The 17,400-nt window shown below is 41.7% G+C and overlaps 1 protein-coding gene across 1 annotated transcript in view; it reads left to right on the top strand.

Annotated features, from left to right (window-relative positions):
* CBX5 (chromobox 5) overlaps positions 1-14,783 on the top strand; it is a 43,584-nt gene extending 28,801 nt beyond the window's left edge. The window contains exons 3-5 of the mRNA XM_012450361.3: positions 1,583-1,769; positions 6,699-6,799; positions 10,436-14,783. Of these exons, the coding sequence (XP_012305784.1) occupies positions 1,583-1,769; positions 6,699-6,799; positions 10,436-10,586 (439 nt within the window). The 3' untranslated portion in view covers positions 10,587-14,783. The remainder of the gene's footprint in view (positions 1-1,582; positions 1,770-6,698; positions 6,800-10,435) is intronic.
* The last annotated feature ends 2,617 nt before the right edge of the window (positions 14,784-17,400 follow it).

The following is a 17,400-nucleotide window of genomic DNA, read 5'->3' as shown; positions in this document are numbered from 1 at the left end:
AGGTTGCAGTGAGCCGATATCACGCCACTGCACTCCAGCCTGGCGACAGAGTGAGACTCTGTCTCAAAAACAAAAAAAATGTACAATTCAGTTTTTTTTTTGTTTGAGGCAATGTCTTGCTCTGTTACCAGGAGTGCAGTGGTACAATCACGGTTCACTGCAGCCTCAACCTCCTGGGCTCAAGAGATTTTCTCATTTTAGCCTCCCAAGTATCTGGGACTACAGGTGCAAGCCACCACGCCTGGGTAATTTTAAAATTTTTTTGTGGAGACGGAGTCTTACTATCTTGCTTAGGCTGGTCTTGAACTTGTAGACTGAAATGATCTGTTTACCTTGGCCTCCCAAAGTGCTGAGATTACAGGTGTGAGCCACTGTGCCCAGCCCAATTAAATTATTATTATTATTTTTTGAGGTGGAGTCTCACCTGTTGCCCAGACTGGAATGCAGTGGTGCAGTCTTGGCTCACTGCAACCAACTTCAGCCTCCCAGATTCAAGCAGTTTTCATGCCTTAGGCTCCCAAGTAGCTCAGACTGCAGATGTGTGCCACCAAGCCCAGCTAGTTTTTGTATTTTTAGTGGAGACAAGGTTTTCCCTTATTGGCCAGGCTGGTCTCAAACTCCCGAGCGCCTCCCAAAGTGCTGGGATTACAGGCATTAGGCCCTGTGCCTGGCCCCAATTAAATAATTTTTAGTAAATTTATAGAGCTGTGCAGCCATCACTGTGATCCAGTTTTAGAACATTCTCATGTCCCTCAAAATTCTATTGATTCCTGTTTTTTGGGAATTACAACTCCCACCCTCAGCTCCGGGCAATCACTGATCTGCTATTTTTTTTTTTTTTTTTAAGCAGAGCCCGGCTTTTTCGCCCAGGCTGGAGTGCAGTGGCACAGTCTCGGTTCACTGCAACCTCCCCTTCCCAGGCTCAAGCGATTCTCCTGCCTCAGGATCCTGAGTAGCTAGGACTACAGCTGTGCACCGCCACACCCAGCTAATTTTGTATTTTTAGTACAGATGAGGTTTCTCTGTGTTGACCAGGCTGGTCTCGAACTCCTGACCTCAAGTGATCTGCCTGCCTCGGCCTCAGAGTGTTGGGATTATAGGCATGAGCCACCACGCTTGGCTAATCTGCTTTCTATCTCTCTAAATTTCTTTCCCAGACATTTCATATAAATGGAATTAGCCAATCTATAGTGTCTGTGTCTTGTTTCTTTCACTTAGTGTAATGTTTTTGGGGTTCTTCCAAGTTATAGCATGTTTTAAGTATTTTGTTTTTTTCTTGAATAATATTCCTTTGTATGGATATATACCACATTTTGTCTTTCCATGTCACCATCTGTTGCTGAATATTTGAATTTGTTTTCTGTTTTTGGCTATTAAAAAGCTGCTGTAAACAATTGTGTATAAGTCTTTCTGTGGGCATTTTTTTTTCATTTTTCTAGAAATCTAGGATCAAATTTGTTATCTTCTTGAAAGCATAAGGTTTCTCTGTCCTTTTGGTCTGAATGTCCTCTTTGAAATAAGGCATTGGGTTTTTTTCCTCATTCTTTACCCCTTTTTTTATTTTTCCATTTTTCTTGCCCAGGGAGCACAATACCTGGGAACCTGAGAAAAACTTGGATTGCCCTGAGCTAATTTCTGAGTTTATGAAAAAGTATAAGAAGATGAAGGAGGGTGAAAATAACAAACCCAGGGAGAAGTCAGAAGGTAACAAAAGGAAATCCAATTTCTCAAACAGTGCTGATGATATCAAATCTAAAAAAAAGAGAGAGGTAAGCTTCCTTTCTGTTTTTCCCCCACAAACTATCCTTTTGTCACCAAAATAATAATAATAAATAAAAGTATCATATTTTGGTTATTTCTGTTGTAAGGATGGACCTGTAAGGTAAATTGTTGAACAAAAGAGCTTCCAGGGAGGTATGTTGATTATAGCTCCCTCTCCTGGCTGAGTGAGAAATGTAATTTGTGGCCACTGAATTGTATTAAGGTGGCAAAATTAAATATTTGCAAAACATTAAATCACTCTTCTGCCTTCTCCATAAATAGAAGACTTAGTCATCTTAGAGAAGAAGTATCATTGGTGAATTTTTTAAGAATAGAAAGGGGCTTTGAAATGTTTGCTACTTTCTTTTTTTTGTTCCAATAATAGTCCTTGTTTCTAATCCTTGATAATCTTTTTTTGCAGTGAAAATCATAATGTACTATTAACAATTTTATTTATTTATTTTGAGACATAGTCTCAGTCTGTCACCCAGGCTAGAGTGCAGTGGTGTGATCTCGACTCACTGCAGCCTCCACCTCCCGGGTTCAAGCAATCCTCCTGCCTCAGCCTCCCAGGTAGCTGGGACTACAGGCACACGCCACCATGGTCAGCTAATTTTTTTTTGTATTTTTAGTAGAGACGGGGTTTCACCATGTTGGCCATGATGGTCTCGATCTCTTGACCTCGTGATCTGCCTGCCTCGGCCTCCCAAAGTACTGGGATTACAGGCTTGAGCCACCGTGCCTGCCCTTTATTTGTATTTTTAATAGAGACAGGGTTTTATCATCTCAGCCAGGATGGTCTTGATCTCCTGCCTCAGCCTCCCAAAGTGCTGGGATTACAGGAGTGAGCCACCACACCTGCTGATTTTATTTATTTATTTTTATTTATTTATTTTTTCAGATGGAGTCTGTCATTCAGGCTGGAGTGCAGTGGCGCAATCATGGCTTACTGCAACCTCCGCCTCCTGGGTTCAAATGATTCTCTAGTCTCAACCTTCTGAGTAGTTGAGATTACAGGCGTGTGCCACCACACCCAGCTAATTTTTGTATTTGTATTTTTATTATTTATTTATTTATTTGAGATGGGATTTCACTCTTGTTGCCCAGGCTGGGGTGCAATGGCACGATCTCAGCTCACCACAACCTCCACCTCCCAGCTTTAAGCAATTCTCCTGCCTCAGCCTTCCTGAGTAGCTGGGATTATAGGCATGTCCCATCATGCCTGGCTAATTTTGTATTTTTGGTAGAGATGGGGTTTCTCCATTTTGGTCAGGGTGATCTCAAACTCCCGACCTCAGGTGATCCTCCCACCTGAGCCTCCCAAAGTGCTGGGATTACAGGTTTGAGCCAGTGCACCTGGCTCAATTAATAATTTTGAAGTGTACAGTTCAATAGCATTTATATTCTCTTGATCTATTATTTCTACATACTTGGAGTATAAAATTAATTTTTGTCTTTTGAACCTTCTTCAGTTTGGGAAGTATATTTATGACATTTTGGTTTGATTTAGTTGCTTTAATCCTTCTGCTCTTTAGCTCTAAAGCAACTAGCATTATAAGCACTGTTATTGTCTGTCTCTATTTTCAACTGTGTGTGGGTGCATAAATATACACACTCTACCACCTCCTCCTGCCCCCTCCCCCAGCTTCTATTCCTTTCATTTATTTCAAGGTTATGAAGCATTTTGTGGTGAAGGCTGTATCATACACTTTACGATTAATAAAAGCATAAGTCTACTTCTGAATCTTTCAGCATCTCTGCCACAAGCATCCCTATTTATCTTCATTCTACTTAGATATCTAACTTTCTAGAGCATTAGTTCTCAACCCTGGCTACACATTATACTCACCTGGTCGGTGCTTTTAAAAAAAAAAAAATTATCCAGTGTCTAAGATGCACCCCAGACCAGTAAAATTACAATTAAATTAATTTAATTAATTGATTTATTTATTTTGAGACAGCGTCTTCCTCTTTCGCCCAGGCTGGAGTGCAGTGGTGTGATCTCGGCTCACTGCAGCCTCCACCTCCCGGATTCAAGCGATTCTCCTGCCTCAGCCTCCCAAGTAGCGGAGACTACAGGCATGTGCCACCATGCCCGGCTAATTTTTTGTATTCTTAATAGAGATGGGATTTTCCCATGTTAGCCAGGATGGTCTTGATCTCCTGACCTGGTGATCCGCCTGCCTTGACCTCCCAGAGTGCTGGGATTACAGGCGTAAGCCATCGTGACCAACCTCTGTCCTTTTTAAAAATGAGCAGCCTGAATTATCTGGCTTAGAGTCACTGGCCAGTGCATAGAGTTTTGTTCCTAGGCCAGGTTCTGAAGCTGCTGACCTTGAAAACAACCCCACATGTCCCTTAGATCATAATGTTCATCTGGGGCCCCTGATAGCATTCTAGCAGTTGCTATCAGGTTGCTGTCAGGTAGACAGTTGGGAAGATAGGTGATTGTATGTTTTAAAGGTACAGGAGGGGATTGCGTTTCTTTCTTAAGACCACTGCAGAAGAAATTTGTTAGTCTGCATTATGCCTGATTTAAGATTACTGCCTGTATGATGATTTTAGCATTTTCTTTGCTGCGGCTCCTTTTCAGCAGCTTGAACATTTTTCTTCCATTTGCCTCCCCTTCCCTCCCTATATAGCAAACTGTTTTCAGCTGTCAGCTATGATTTACAACTTAGTCCATGTGCCAGCATTCCAGCTGTGAGCAGCTGTGTGCACATCTGGGAACTTCTTCCCCTTAAGCACCCCCCAAAGAGGCTATGTTTTTAAAAGTCAGTATCTTTCAATGATTCATGCATGGAATTTCCTTCCTATTGTGGATTTTGGTATCTTTGGGGACCACCCAGACCCCAAACGCTTTCTGTGTCTCAGAGGAAAGCAAGGTGAACATCATCAGATCAAAAAGATTTTACTATAAGAATCATCAGTAGAGATTTAGCTCATTTGGGCATCTCTAAATCTTTTTTTGTGTTGCCACTGGAGAGGCTAACATTATCTTCCATAATAAAGTTTTTAAAAATTACCTAGCTTGGACTGGGTATGGTGGCTAACACCTGTAATCCCAGCACTGTGGGAGGCAAAGGCGGGTGGATCATTTGAGACCAGGAGTTTGAGACTAGCCTAGTCAACATGGTGAAACCCTGTCTCTACTAAAAATACAAAAATTATCCAGGCATGACCAGGTGCAGTGGCTCACACCTGTCATTTCAGCACTTTAGGAGGCCAAGGCAGGCAGATCACCTGAGGCCAGGAGTTCGAGACCAGCCTGACCAACATGGTGAAACCCCCCGTCTCTACTAAAGATGCAATAACTAGCCAGGCGCAGTAGCGCATGCCTGTAATTCCAGCTACTTGGGAGGCTGAGGAGGGAGAATCACTTGAATCTAGAAGGCAGAGGTTGCAGTGAGCTGTGATTGTGCCATTGCATTCCAGCCTGGGCAACAGAGGGAGACTCTGTCTCAAAAAAAAAAAAATTACCTGGCTTGCATAAAATTTTGCTTTTTAGCTCTCATCAGTGTTACTGCACCTGGATTAAAAGCTGTGCTCCTTGTCTAGATTGTATTACTGAATTTAGACCAAGTTTCAATACTCATCTCATGAATTATCAGATTTTTTTTTTCTGGCTGGGCACCGTGGCTCATGCTTATAATCCCAGCACTTTGGGAGGCCAAGGCAGGTGGATCACGAGGTCAAGAGATGAAGACCATCCTGCCTAACATGGTGAAACCCTGTCTCTGCTAAAACTACAAAAATTAGCTGGGTGTGGTGGCGCATGCTTGTAATCCCAGCTACTTGGGAGGCTGAGGCAAGAGAACCATTTGAACCCAGGAGGCAGAGGTTGCTGTGAGCTAAGATTGCACCATTGTACTCCAGCCTTGGCGACAGAGTGAGACTCTGTCTCAAAAATATATATATGTATTTTTTTTCTTTCTTACTTTAAGAGACAGGTTCTCACTATGTTGCCCACCATGAAGCATAGTGACATGATGTAGCTCACTGCAGCCTTGAACTCCTGGACTCAGGGGATCCTCCCACTTCAGCCTCTGGAGTAGAGGTAGCACACTTCAGGTGTGCACCACTGTGCCCAGCTAATTTTTACAATTTTTTTTGTAGAGACAGTTGTCCATGCTGGTCTCCAACTCCTAGTCTCAAGCAATCCTCCTACCTCAGCCTCCCAGAGTGCTGGGATTACAGGCCTGAGGCACTGCACCAGGGCAGTTTTTTGTTTTTGTTTTCTTTTTTGTTTGTTTTTGTTTTCAATTACAGTCGAGTTCTGCCCTCTAATGCTAACAATCATCTACATCCAGAGGGGATAGGCACTGACCAGGGCCTTCTCTCTAACCAAGCACATAGGTATTAGTGTTTGTGATCTCTGAAATTTGCCATTTAATAGTATTGGCTTTGCATAATTCTTACCTCTGTTCTTTCATAAATATAGGTGACTGTGAAATGTATTAAAATTATTGGTTAGTGTTAAGGTAAACTAAAACTCTAAAAAAATAAAGATTGAGAGAGGTGGAATATTTAAAGTTTGTAAAATGAAATGGTTTAGTTAGGGTAAACATAGTCTTTATCATTTCAAGAGCTTATTTAACAATATTAAGGATATTCCAAGTGAGTGGGATTAGAGGAATTCCTAGATGTTGACTTCAGAGTATCTTACAGAACATTAGAGACTTTTAGGGTTCACCTCCAATCTTCTGAAGGAATTCCAGGAAAGGTAACATCTTACAAAAATATCTCTTGGCATCACTGTCATTTCATTTTCACTGTCAGTACTTAGTACTGTTATTAAGTTCTAAAAATTTTTCCGAATTGGTGACAGAAATGGTATCAGGTAATATTAACTTATATTGTGTTTTGTTGAGCCTAGAAATAGGGAGTTTCTTTACTCTTTCCACAAGCTGTAACCTTTCTTCATCTTCTATTTATAGCAGAGCAATGATATTGCTCGGGGCTTTGAGAGAGGACTGGAACCAGAAAAGATCATTGGGGCGACAGATTCCTGTGGTGATTTAATGTTCCTAATGAAATGGTGAGAAAGATTTGGCTTCACTTTACAATTGTGTTTCTTTGCCAGTCACTTGAATTTGTGTGGAAGATAAAGTGGCAAGACTGCGTATTCCCAGACCATGAATTTTGAGTGTCAGAGATCCTTAACTGATACCAATTATTGCTATTAAATGGGAATTAATGGTTCAGAATGGATTTAAGACGTTCTCAAGCTTTGTTATTAAGCCAAATTATAGTAGCCTACATATCAGAAAAAAGGTAAATTTGAGGTAGAAAATATATAAAGGCCGGGCAAAGTGGCTTATGCCTGTAATCCCAACACTTTGGGGGCCAAGGCTGGCAGATCACTTGAGGTCAGAAATTTAAGGCCAGCCTGGCCAACATGGTGAACCCCCATTTCTAATAAAAATACAAAAATTAGCTGGGCGTGGTGGCGCATGCCTGTAGTCCCACAGCTACTTGGGAGGCTGAGGAAGGAGAATTGCTTGAACCTGGGAGGCAGAGGTTGCAGTGAGCTGAGATTGAGCCATTACACTCCCACATGGGCGCAGAGTGAGACTCCGTCTCAAAAAAAAGAAAACATAAACATGACATAACCATTTGTTTACACAGTTCTGAATTATTTACTGTAAGACCATGGGCCTGTGACCCTGGACTAGGAATCAAATAAGACTTCCTGCCATCACTGAGGGCCAAACCTGCTGAATAATATCTAAAAGAGAAAAATAATCTCAACAGAAAGCTTTAAGGCTAATACTAGCCAAAGCACAAGTTATTTCATCCAGTAGAGACCGAATGGCTCTTAGATGAAAGGGAAGTAGTTCCTCTCAATTTGATTTTTTTTTTTTTCTTTTCTTTTTTTTTTTTTTTTTTTTGAGATGGAATCTCACTCTATTGCCTGGAGTGCAGTGGCATGATGTTGGCTCACTGCAGCTTCCTCCTTCTGGGTTCAAGTGATTGTCCTGCCTCAGCCTCCCAAGTAGCTGGGATTACAGGTGCCTGCCACCACACCTGGCTAATTTTTATATTTTTAGTAGAGATGGGGTTTTGCCATGTTGGTCAGGCTGCTCTCGAACTCCTGACCTCAAGCAGTCTGCCTGCCTCGGCCTCCCAAAGTGCTAGGATTACAGGCGTGAGCCACTGCACCCAGCCCTCAATTTGATTACTTAAAGATGCTCAATTTGATTTCTTAAAAACAGAGTGATTTATGGTGTGGCCTTCACTGTTTCCAAGTATTCTAGGTTTGTGATACATAGAGGGTTTGTGCTGCATTGCCACTAAAGAAACATGTTACCTTCAAAGTTGTATAATCGGCTGGGTGCAGTGGCTCACGCCTGTAATCCCAGCACTTTGGGAAGCCGAGGCAGGCAGATCACCTGAGGTCAGGAGTTCTAGACCAGGCTTACAAATATGGTGAAACCCTGTCTCTACTAAAAATACAAAAATTAGCCTGGCGTGGTGGTGGGTGCTTGCAGTTCCAGCTACTCGGGAGGCTGAGACAGGAGAATTGCTTGAACCCAGAAGGCGAGGATTGCAGTGAGCCGAGATGGCGCCACTGCACTTAAAAAAAAAAAAAGGCTGTATAATCAAAGGTTTATTATTTTATCTGATGAGAGTGCTGCTGGTAAATTACCCAGAAGCCTATGTTTGAAGAATTGCTATATTCTGTCAGAAATAAGGAGCTGCATGGACTGCTTGTTTTGTTTTGTTTTTGAGACAGAGTCTTGCTTTATGACCTAGGCTGGAGTGCAGTGGCACCATCTCGGCTCACTACAGCCTTCGCCTCCCAGGTTCAAGTGGTTCTCATCCCTTAGCCACCCAAGTAGCTGGGATTATAGGCATGTGCCACATCTGGCTAATTTTTCTATTTTTAGTAGAGACGGGGTTTTACCATATTGGCCAGGCTGGTCTCGAACTCCTGACCTTAAGCAGTCCTCCTGCCTCAGCATCCCAAAGTGCTAGGATTACAGGCCTGGACTGCTTTTTATTTTTGTTTTTTTTTTTTTGAGACGGAGTTTTTCTCTTCTTACCCAGGCTGAAGTGCAATGGCATGATCTCGGCTCACCGCAACCTCCGCCTCCTGGGTTCAGGCAATTCTCCTGCCTCAGCCTCCTGAGTAGCTGGGATTACAGGCACGCGCCACCATGCCCAGCTAATTTTTTGTATTTTTAGTAGAGACGGGGTTTCACCATGTTGACCAGGATGGTCTCGATCTCTTGACCTCGTGATCCACCCACCTCGGCCTCCCAAAGTGCTGGGATTACAGGCGTGAGCCACCGCGGCTGGCCCTGGACTGCTTTTTAAAAACTTTATTTTAGACAGGGTCTCACTCTGTCACCCAGGCTGGAGTACAGTGGTGTGATCACACTCACTGCACCCTTGACTTCTGGAATTCAAGTTATCCTCCTACTCCAGTCTCCTGAGTAGCTGGGACTACAGGTGCATGCCACCATGGCCTGCTAATTTTTTGAAAAAATTTTTGAAGACACCAGGTCTTCCTTTGTTGCCCTGGGCTCAAGTGTTTCTCCCACCTCAGCCTCCCAAAGTGCTGGAATTATAGGTATGAGGCACTGTGTCTAGGCTGGACTGCTTTTTCTTACTCAGCCATGTGTGTTACTTATGATTTACATATCATTAACTGGCTTTTTCCACCATAGTCCAAATTTGAGTATCTGCTCCAACAAGGTGGTAATTTCCCTTGTCCTCATATCAGGATAATTTAATTTTGTTTATTATTATTTATTTATTTATTTTGAGACTGGGTCTTGCTCTGTTGCCCAGGTTGGAGTTCAGTGGTTCAGTCTCAGCTCACTGCAACCTCCACTTCCCAAGCCCAAGTGATCCTCCCACTTCAGCCTCCCAAGCAGCTGGGACCACAAGCATGCACTACCATGCCTAGCTGATTTTTGTATTTTTTGTAGAGATGGGTTTCGCCATGTTGCCCAGGCTTGTCTTGAACTCCTGGGCTCAAGCGATCCACTTGCCTCAGCCTCCCAAAGTGCTGGGATTACAGGCATGAGCTACTGCACCTGGCCTTCTCAGGATAATTTAATTTTTTTCTTGATTTGTAATCATGCCTAAGGAACCATGTGGCTAGATTTTTTTTGTTATACTTTGTAGTAGAGGCTGTAACTGAGATAATTGAAATTTGTAGCTAAAGTTTTATTTGCTTGTTGTCCAATCTATGGTTCTGACCAGAGGCATAATGAGTATTTAAACGGCCACAAAGTGAGGAGGGTTAAGACCTCTTCACTTAGATGATCTGGAAACTGGATTGACCAACCTGTGCATAATTGACTGAAGTGTAATCAATACAGCTGAATGTAGATTTGATTGGGTTCACTCACATGCTCCTATTCACAAATAAAAATTATGGAAACAGATTAATATCATTTATTATTGAGCTTTTTAAACAGCCTACCATGTTTTACATCTAAATTCTACCTGCAGGCATCTGTTTCTTTATAACAGGATTACTATATTAATCCATTTACATAAATTTCTTCTTGAAAATATTGAAAGGGTCCTTTTCACTTTGAAATCAAAGTGAGGAGGAAATCAAGACAACTAAATCCATATAATGACATAAACTTATGTTCGGACAGATTCTTTCATTCTTACTTCCTCTCCTTTTAACTAGCATATTCTTTCTTTCCAGGAAGGACACAGATGAAGCTGACCTGGTTCTTGCAAAAGAAGCTAATGTGAAATGTCCACAAATTGTGATAGCCTTTTATGAAGAGAGACTGACATGGCATGCATATCCTGAGGATGCGGAAAACAAAGAGAAAGAAACGGCAAAGAGCTAAAGGAGGGGGTGGTCTCTGTCATTTCTCTTTGTACATAATACATTCACCTCCCTGCCTCCTCTCCCTTCTACCCACCCCTTTCTCTCCTAAACACATCCATAAAAAATGTGCTTATCACTGTGCTCCACAGGAGAAATGTTGGTATTGGTTTTCTTGTAACATAACTGATGGTCTGATTAATGATAAGTGTCTCTCTGTGAAGACCAGGCATTTACATACTGTGTGTAATACCCACAATTTATTTTTCCTTTGCCCTGATCTCTTCCTTCTGCTCCCCTATGACCTCAAGATGAGTTTTAACTTTTTATCACCTTAGAGTCTTGATCTTTTCAGGGTTGGTCGCTTTTTAGATTGGGGGATTTTGTTACCATAATGTTGAATTTTGGTTTCTTTCTTGCTTTGGTTCTTAGAACATGTTGCTGACTAGCTGGCCTTTGTTTTGACATGTTGAGATGGAAAGGATGTTGCCCATCTTTTAAAAAGCCAATAGCAACTGCCTACTTGTTGGGGCTTTCCCAACCTTGTTCAGCTCTACCCAGGAGAATACAGGGTTTCTGGTGTGGTCTTCTGGGCCACCCTCTGTTGTTCATCCTCACTTACCCAGAATTATTCCATCCTTTGAAAGATTTGAAATTTTACACTGAAATTTGTCAAGGCACTCTTTTTAACCCCAGGACTTTCGGTCTTCTTTTAGCACTCCCTGCTTCTGCTTCTGTAAGGTGATGTCAATTTGTGAAAAAAATGACAAGATTATTAACTGTGGAGATTTTTAGCTATAGTACATGAGGATGATGGGGTAGGGTACAATTGTCTTCATTATCACATATGGTATGTATGTATTATTTCTTTCCATTCCTCATATTTAGACTGTATATTTATGTAGGTGTGAGTGATTGCCTGGTGCTTGCTTGTGCCAAGGTGCTAGGCACCCTCCAACCATGCCAACTTTTGTGGCCTCCCAAAGCATTCCCGTTACCAAAGAGGCTTCAGACCTGACCCTCACTTCTCAGTGGACCTGAGTTTTCCTTCTATGCCATTATTTTCAGTGGGGAAGTTTTGGAGGTGAGCTGTTGGCTACAATATCAGTTTTAAATATTCATAGCAGTTATAAGTCTCCTGCTTTCTTGGCTGCTGGATTTACCACCAAGAGTCCCCAAAATGTTAATGCTCTTCCCTTTTTCTCAAACTTATAGTTGTATCTTATTTTTTTTAATGCATTTTCATGTCCAGGCACAGTGGCTCCCACCTGTAATCCCAGCACTTTGGGAGGCTGAGGCAGGAGAATTGCTTGAAGCAGGAGTTTGAGACCAGCCTGGGCAATGTAGTGAGATCCCTGTCTCTAAAAAATATAAATAAATAAAAATAATGGCATGTTCATGAAAGACTATCACCTTGGAAAGTGACAGGCCCTGGCATTAGCATGTTGACGCAACCTTCTCTTCTTACTCAGCGAAATATTTCCCTTTGGTTTCTTCCTGTGTTGCTATTATATTGAGAAATTTTTCTGATCATATTCTTCTGCCTTTATCCCCCAAGAAATGCCCTACTTTATCCTTTTCTTCTTATAGTTGAGGAGGGCTAGAGAATCACAAGTAAAAGTAGGGAAATGGCAGGGTTTTGAGGATCCTTGTCCCAGCCCCAAAGCTGAGGAAATAAGAATAAATGCTTAAAATAGCCTTAATTCTAGAGTTCACCAGCCATGAGGCTGCTTTTCTTTTTGCTTTTGATTTTTAAAACATACAGCTGTCTGGCCAGGAGCATCCACCATTTCTGGATTATTAAGAGTAATGAGGGGAATGGATGGATAGCTTCAGTCCACAGATGAACCAAATAATATGCAAATCATATACCCATTCATGGCATTTGTTAACATTGCTTTCCTGCTCAGCTGCTGATTGAATTCTGTGTGCTTATATAAATTATGTCAAAAATTATACTGCACAATCGAGATGACAGCTGTTGCTGCAGTGACATGACAGACTGGAACAATGAAGCTTTTGGTTTAAGTCAGCCAGGAAAATCCTTCTGAATGGTAATGTGATTGGGCAAGAGCTCATAAACCATACCTCAAGTGGGTGGGAGTTTTAGCTCTATATTCCTTCACTCTCTGAAGGAATTAAAGGCCTAGATCAAGTGCTGGATGATTGACAATTGTTTGTACTTAATTTCATCAGCATCTGAAAGAAGGAAAGGATGGTCAGGAAACAGATTTATCGTAAATGTAGCCAAGGATATCCATTAGGGTAGACAGGAATAGGACAAAAATAGGCTAGAGCTTCTGAGGAGGTGATTTGAGTCTCTCGATTTGCAGAAAATGACAGCCTATCCAAGTGGCCCAGTGTATGCCTCGCAGGAGCAGTGGGCATGTAAACTGCAGCAACTATGTTTTTAAAACCAAAAATCTAGTATGTGGACAAAGAACTTGACAGTATTTGGTGCTGAGATTGATTCTGAGAAACGTGGGGCACATGGCTGCTGCGGTTAAAGGTAATATTTAAGACATTCATACAAATCTGATACTCTTTTACCAAAATGTCCCCAGTATCATCTACTACTTATCTCTTTAATAGACTTCACTCTTTTTGTCTTTGGTTTATGTACTGAGTGCAGCCAAAACAACCTCTTCCTGCCTACCTGCAGCTGGTTCTATAGGAATGTAGGGAGCCAGAGGCCAATACTGATTTCAGTCCTTAGCACAAAGGAAGTCAGATGTCTGCTTCCAGCATTTCTTAGTGTTTAGTAGATATTTTTGCCCTAGGAGAATTACAGCCTCAAACAGAAACCTGTTTTGTGAAACTTTCTCCTCTCAGAAGAGTTAAGAGCTAAGCACTCAAACACCTAGGTCTCACATGCTAAAAGTATAATTTTCCTGTGTTTAGTCCTCTTTCAAGACATCTTTCTAATTCTTTCAGTAATCAACATTAAAAGATCTCCCTTTCTTCAGTTTATAGCATAGCTTTGCCCAGTAGAGTCTACCAACGAACAGCTTAGCAGCTCTTTGATCCCTGGGCTGGGCAGATTGCCTTCAAGTTAAGATCAAATGCTGGGAAAATCAGCCTAGATAGGAGCACCCATTTTAAACCTGGAGAGAACCATATGTTTTCTTCTTTAGATAACAATTCAGTTTCCTGCCCAGTAATAAAATTTTATTTTCTTTCAGACAATATAATTTTTCTTTAAAATTGGAACATACTATCTTCATGCCTTTTTTTTTTTTTTTTTTTTTGGAGACGGAGTCTCACTCTGTTGCCCAGGCTGGAGTGCCCTCCCAGGGGTTCAAGCAATTCTCCTGCCTCAGCCTCCTGAATAGCTGGGATTACAGATGCATACCACCACACCTGGCTAATTTTTCTATTTTTAGTAGAAAGGGTGTTTCACCATGTTGGTCAGACTGGTCTCAAACTCCTGACCTTGTGATCTGCCCGCCTTGATCTCCCAAAGTTCTGGGATTACAGGTGTGAGCCACAGCACCCAGCCTTATCTTCATGCTTTCTAAGCTAAATCTTGATTTATATTTCACTCCTCAGTAGATCCTACAGGAGAAGCTATATGGGATCCAGATTCAAATGTAACAGTGTTGTCTTCTACTTTTTTAGTTATGTTTTCTATCAACTCCTGCTGCCTCTTCAGATAAGGATATTTCTCAGGAGACTCTTGGACTTGTCCATTTACTGTATTTTTTTCTTTTTTATCTATAGCCCCAGTTAAATGGCTGACATCTTTCTGTGGTTGATTCTTGGAGGTACTCTGAGAATCCCAAGGTGATTCTCTATCTTCCTCTCGTCTTGATCCTAATGCAGACATCACCTCTATTAATTTTTTTTTTTTTTGAGATAGTCTCGCTCTGTCACCAGGCTGGAGTACAGTGGTCCAATCTCAGGTCACTGCACCCTCTGCCTCCCAGGTTGAAGTGATTTTCCTGCCTTAGCCTCCCAAGTAGCTGGGACTACAGGTGCGTTACCACCACACCCAGCTAATTTTTGTATTTTTGGTAGAGATGGGGTTTCACCATGTTGGCCAGGATGGTCTCGATCTCCTGACCTCGTGATCCACCCGCCTCAGCCTCCCAAAGTGATGGGATTACAGGTGTGACCCACCGCACCTGGCCACCTCTATTAATTTTGGGGCACAAATAAAATTGTCATAATTTGTTTGCTGTCATGGAGCACTTTCAGTAATAAAATTTTTTTTATTCCAGTTGCCAGCTTTGTTGCTTCCTCCTTTGTAAGACCAGACATTGCTAAATACGTGAGGGATGGTTTCAGAAGAGGGTCAGGTGATGGAAAGGCGGGATGAGAAAAGCCTTGGACTTGTATGTTTGAGAAGGCTTTCAACCATATCTTCACACTATCAGAATTCCTGTCCTCAAAACGAGGTTCTGTTTTTTGTTCTCACAATGCCATATTTGCTTCTAAATTTTTCCTGAATTGCTGAGAAGCAGTCATTAGCTCTGGTAAGCTTGGTTTGGGGACATCGTTGGTATAAAAATCTAAGTCTTCATTTGAGTAGGCCATGAATCATCAATAACTGGTTGCTGGAAAGCTTGATTAATTCCCATCCACTGAGTTGCTATTTGGAGAAGGATTTTGGGGTAGCTTTTCTTCTTTATAGTCTGCAATTAGTTGATGATTGCTTTCTAGTTTATCAACTGCATTTATATTTGCTTTTCTCTTTACTAAAAATCCATTTGCTGTTTTGTTTTCCCCACTTAGAGCAAGTAACAGTGGTCTGAGGTTATCCTTGTTTTTCTTTGAGGTTTGCCATGTCTGAAAGCACTTTTCCTGCTATTGATATATTCTCATTATAGACAGAATAGTGGAGAACAGTGTTGCCATGAACAACAATCCAGTTTTAGTCTGCTCTGGGGAGCATTTGGACCTGTGGTGCTCCTAACACTTAAAAGTCTAGATGGTCCTTGACTGTCCCCCAGCCACACTGTATACTGCTTTGTGCATTTTACTTTGTGTCATTAATGAAGGGTCGGTCCTATCCTGGTAACTTAGGCAGTTATTATTCTTAACTCTTTGTTCCTGTTATGTAGCCACCCTGCAGTCCATTTTCCCTATGTTCAGGCCAAATCACAGGGCATTGGGGAAGGTTTTTGGGATTTTCATATTGATATTTTATTGAATCTGTAGTTTACCCCAGCTTTCCTAAGGTACAGTGAAGAGTTAGAGGGATCTGTGTTAGGCCTGGGGAGCAATTGTCTCTACCTTAAAGGTTCAATTTTGAGGGCATAAAATGCTACTCTGCAATGTCATGAGAACCCCATTAGATCTAAAATGAAGAAATAGTTTCTCACAGTTTCCTCATTTCCTCATAAAGGAAAAACTCCCTTTGCACCTAATGATCCCATCCTTTTGGTTGAGATCTGTACTTTTATAATCAGACCACCAAGATGCCTGTGGCGAGGCAGAGAGAGGAAAGGTCTGGAGCCAGTGTATCACAGTTTCATGCTACCTTTACCTACTAATAAAAATTATGTTTTCAAAAACAGGTGTTACTAGCCTTACACCCAAAAACATGCTCTGAATTAGATGCCCTCTTACCCAATTTTTATTAAGCTTTCTAAATTTCAGCCACATTGCTGTACATCAACATTGGTTTTATTCAACAGACATTTTTTGGCCTGAGGATACAAAGTTCAAAAAGAGGCCATCCCTGCCCTCAACTTTGGTACTGGTGTGTGATGAACTGACCATTAATAGTTAAGTGCTTACAAGCTATGTTTCTGCTTAAAAAAATAGCTTGGCTTAGCCGGGCGTGGTGGCTCTTGCCTATAATCCCAGCATTTTGGGAGGCCGAGGCAGGTGGATCACGAGGTCAAGCGATCAAGACCATCCTGGTCAACAAGGTGAAACCCTGTCTCTACTAAAAATACAAAAATTAGCTGGGCATGGTGGCGCGCACCTGTAGTCCCAGCTACTTGGGAGGCTGAGGCCGGAGAATTGCTTGAACCCAGGAGGTGGAGGTTGCGGTGAGCCGAGATCGCGCCATTGCACTCCAGCCTGGGTAACAAGAATGAAACTCCATCTCAAAAAAATAAAATAAAAATAGCTTGGCTTAATAAGTGCTACAAATCAATACACATTTCTGACTTGGGGGCAGAGACTGACTGGCTGATGTATTGTTTGTAGCCCTAGAGTAAGAAGTTGACATTAATTTTGGTTTTTATGTGGAAAAGACCTGTAACCTTGGGTGAAGTGAGCCAGCTGGCCATAGAACATAAGGGCTTGTTTTACTCCAGGAAATAAATATAGCTGAGGGTTGGAAATACTGTTATTACTGATAGAGAAAAAACAGGTGAGTTGGGATTGAGAACTCCTGATTTTCATCCCTGGTTTAGACTCTTGGCCAAAGTAGTGGTAGAGTTAATCTTAGGTTGTGGAAAGCATTAGCTATATTCCAGATTCAGTTGTGTTACATTATTGTGGGTTCTATGACAACATATTCCTCATGGACATTTTACCAGAGTTGCTTACACCTTTTTCAATTTCTCATTTTGGAGGAATGAACATGAGGCTGCCTTTAAGCCTGAAACCAGGGACATGCTTTCCAATGACAAGAGATTTGCTAAAAAGAAGGCTTGGAGCACATCTGTGAATACCTGAGCATCTACTCTGAGCAGTGCAGTTTTATTCAATACTGCAAGAGAGGGTGATTTCTAAGCAGAGAATTGTGTCACTTATGTGGAAACCTTTCCCAGAAATACATGTACCTTGTGTATTAAATCTGAATCTCAGATTTAATTATTAAAGCCTACCTAGGTTAAGAAATGGTCTGATCATAAGTATGTTCTCGATTCTGACCCATG

This window comes from Aotus nancymaae, unplaced genomic scaffold (genome assembly GCF_030222135.1).
Source record: "Aotus nancymaae isolate 86718 unplaced genomic scaffold, 86718_ANA_hifiasm-v0.15.2.pri h1tg000016l, whole genome shotgun sequence".
Classification (NCBI taxonomy): domain Eukaryota; kingdom Metazoa; phylum Chordata; class Mammalia; order Primates; family Aotidae; genus Aotus; species Aotus nancymaae.
The sequence above is the reverse complement of the archived record's forward strand: the minus strand, read 5'-3'. Positions and strand labels throughout refer to the sequence as shown.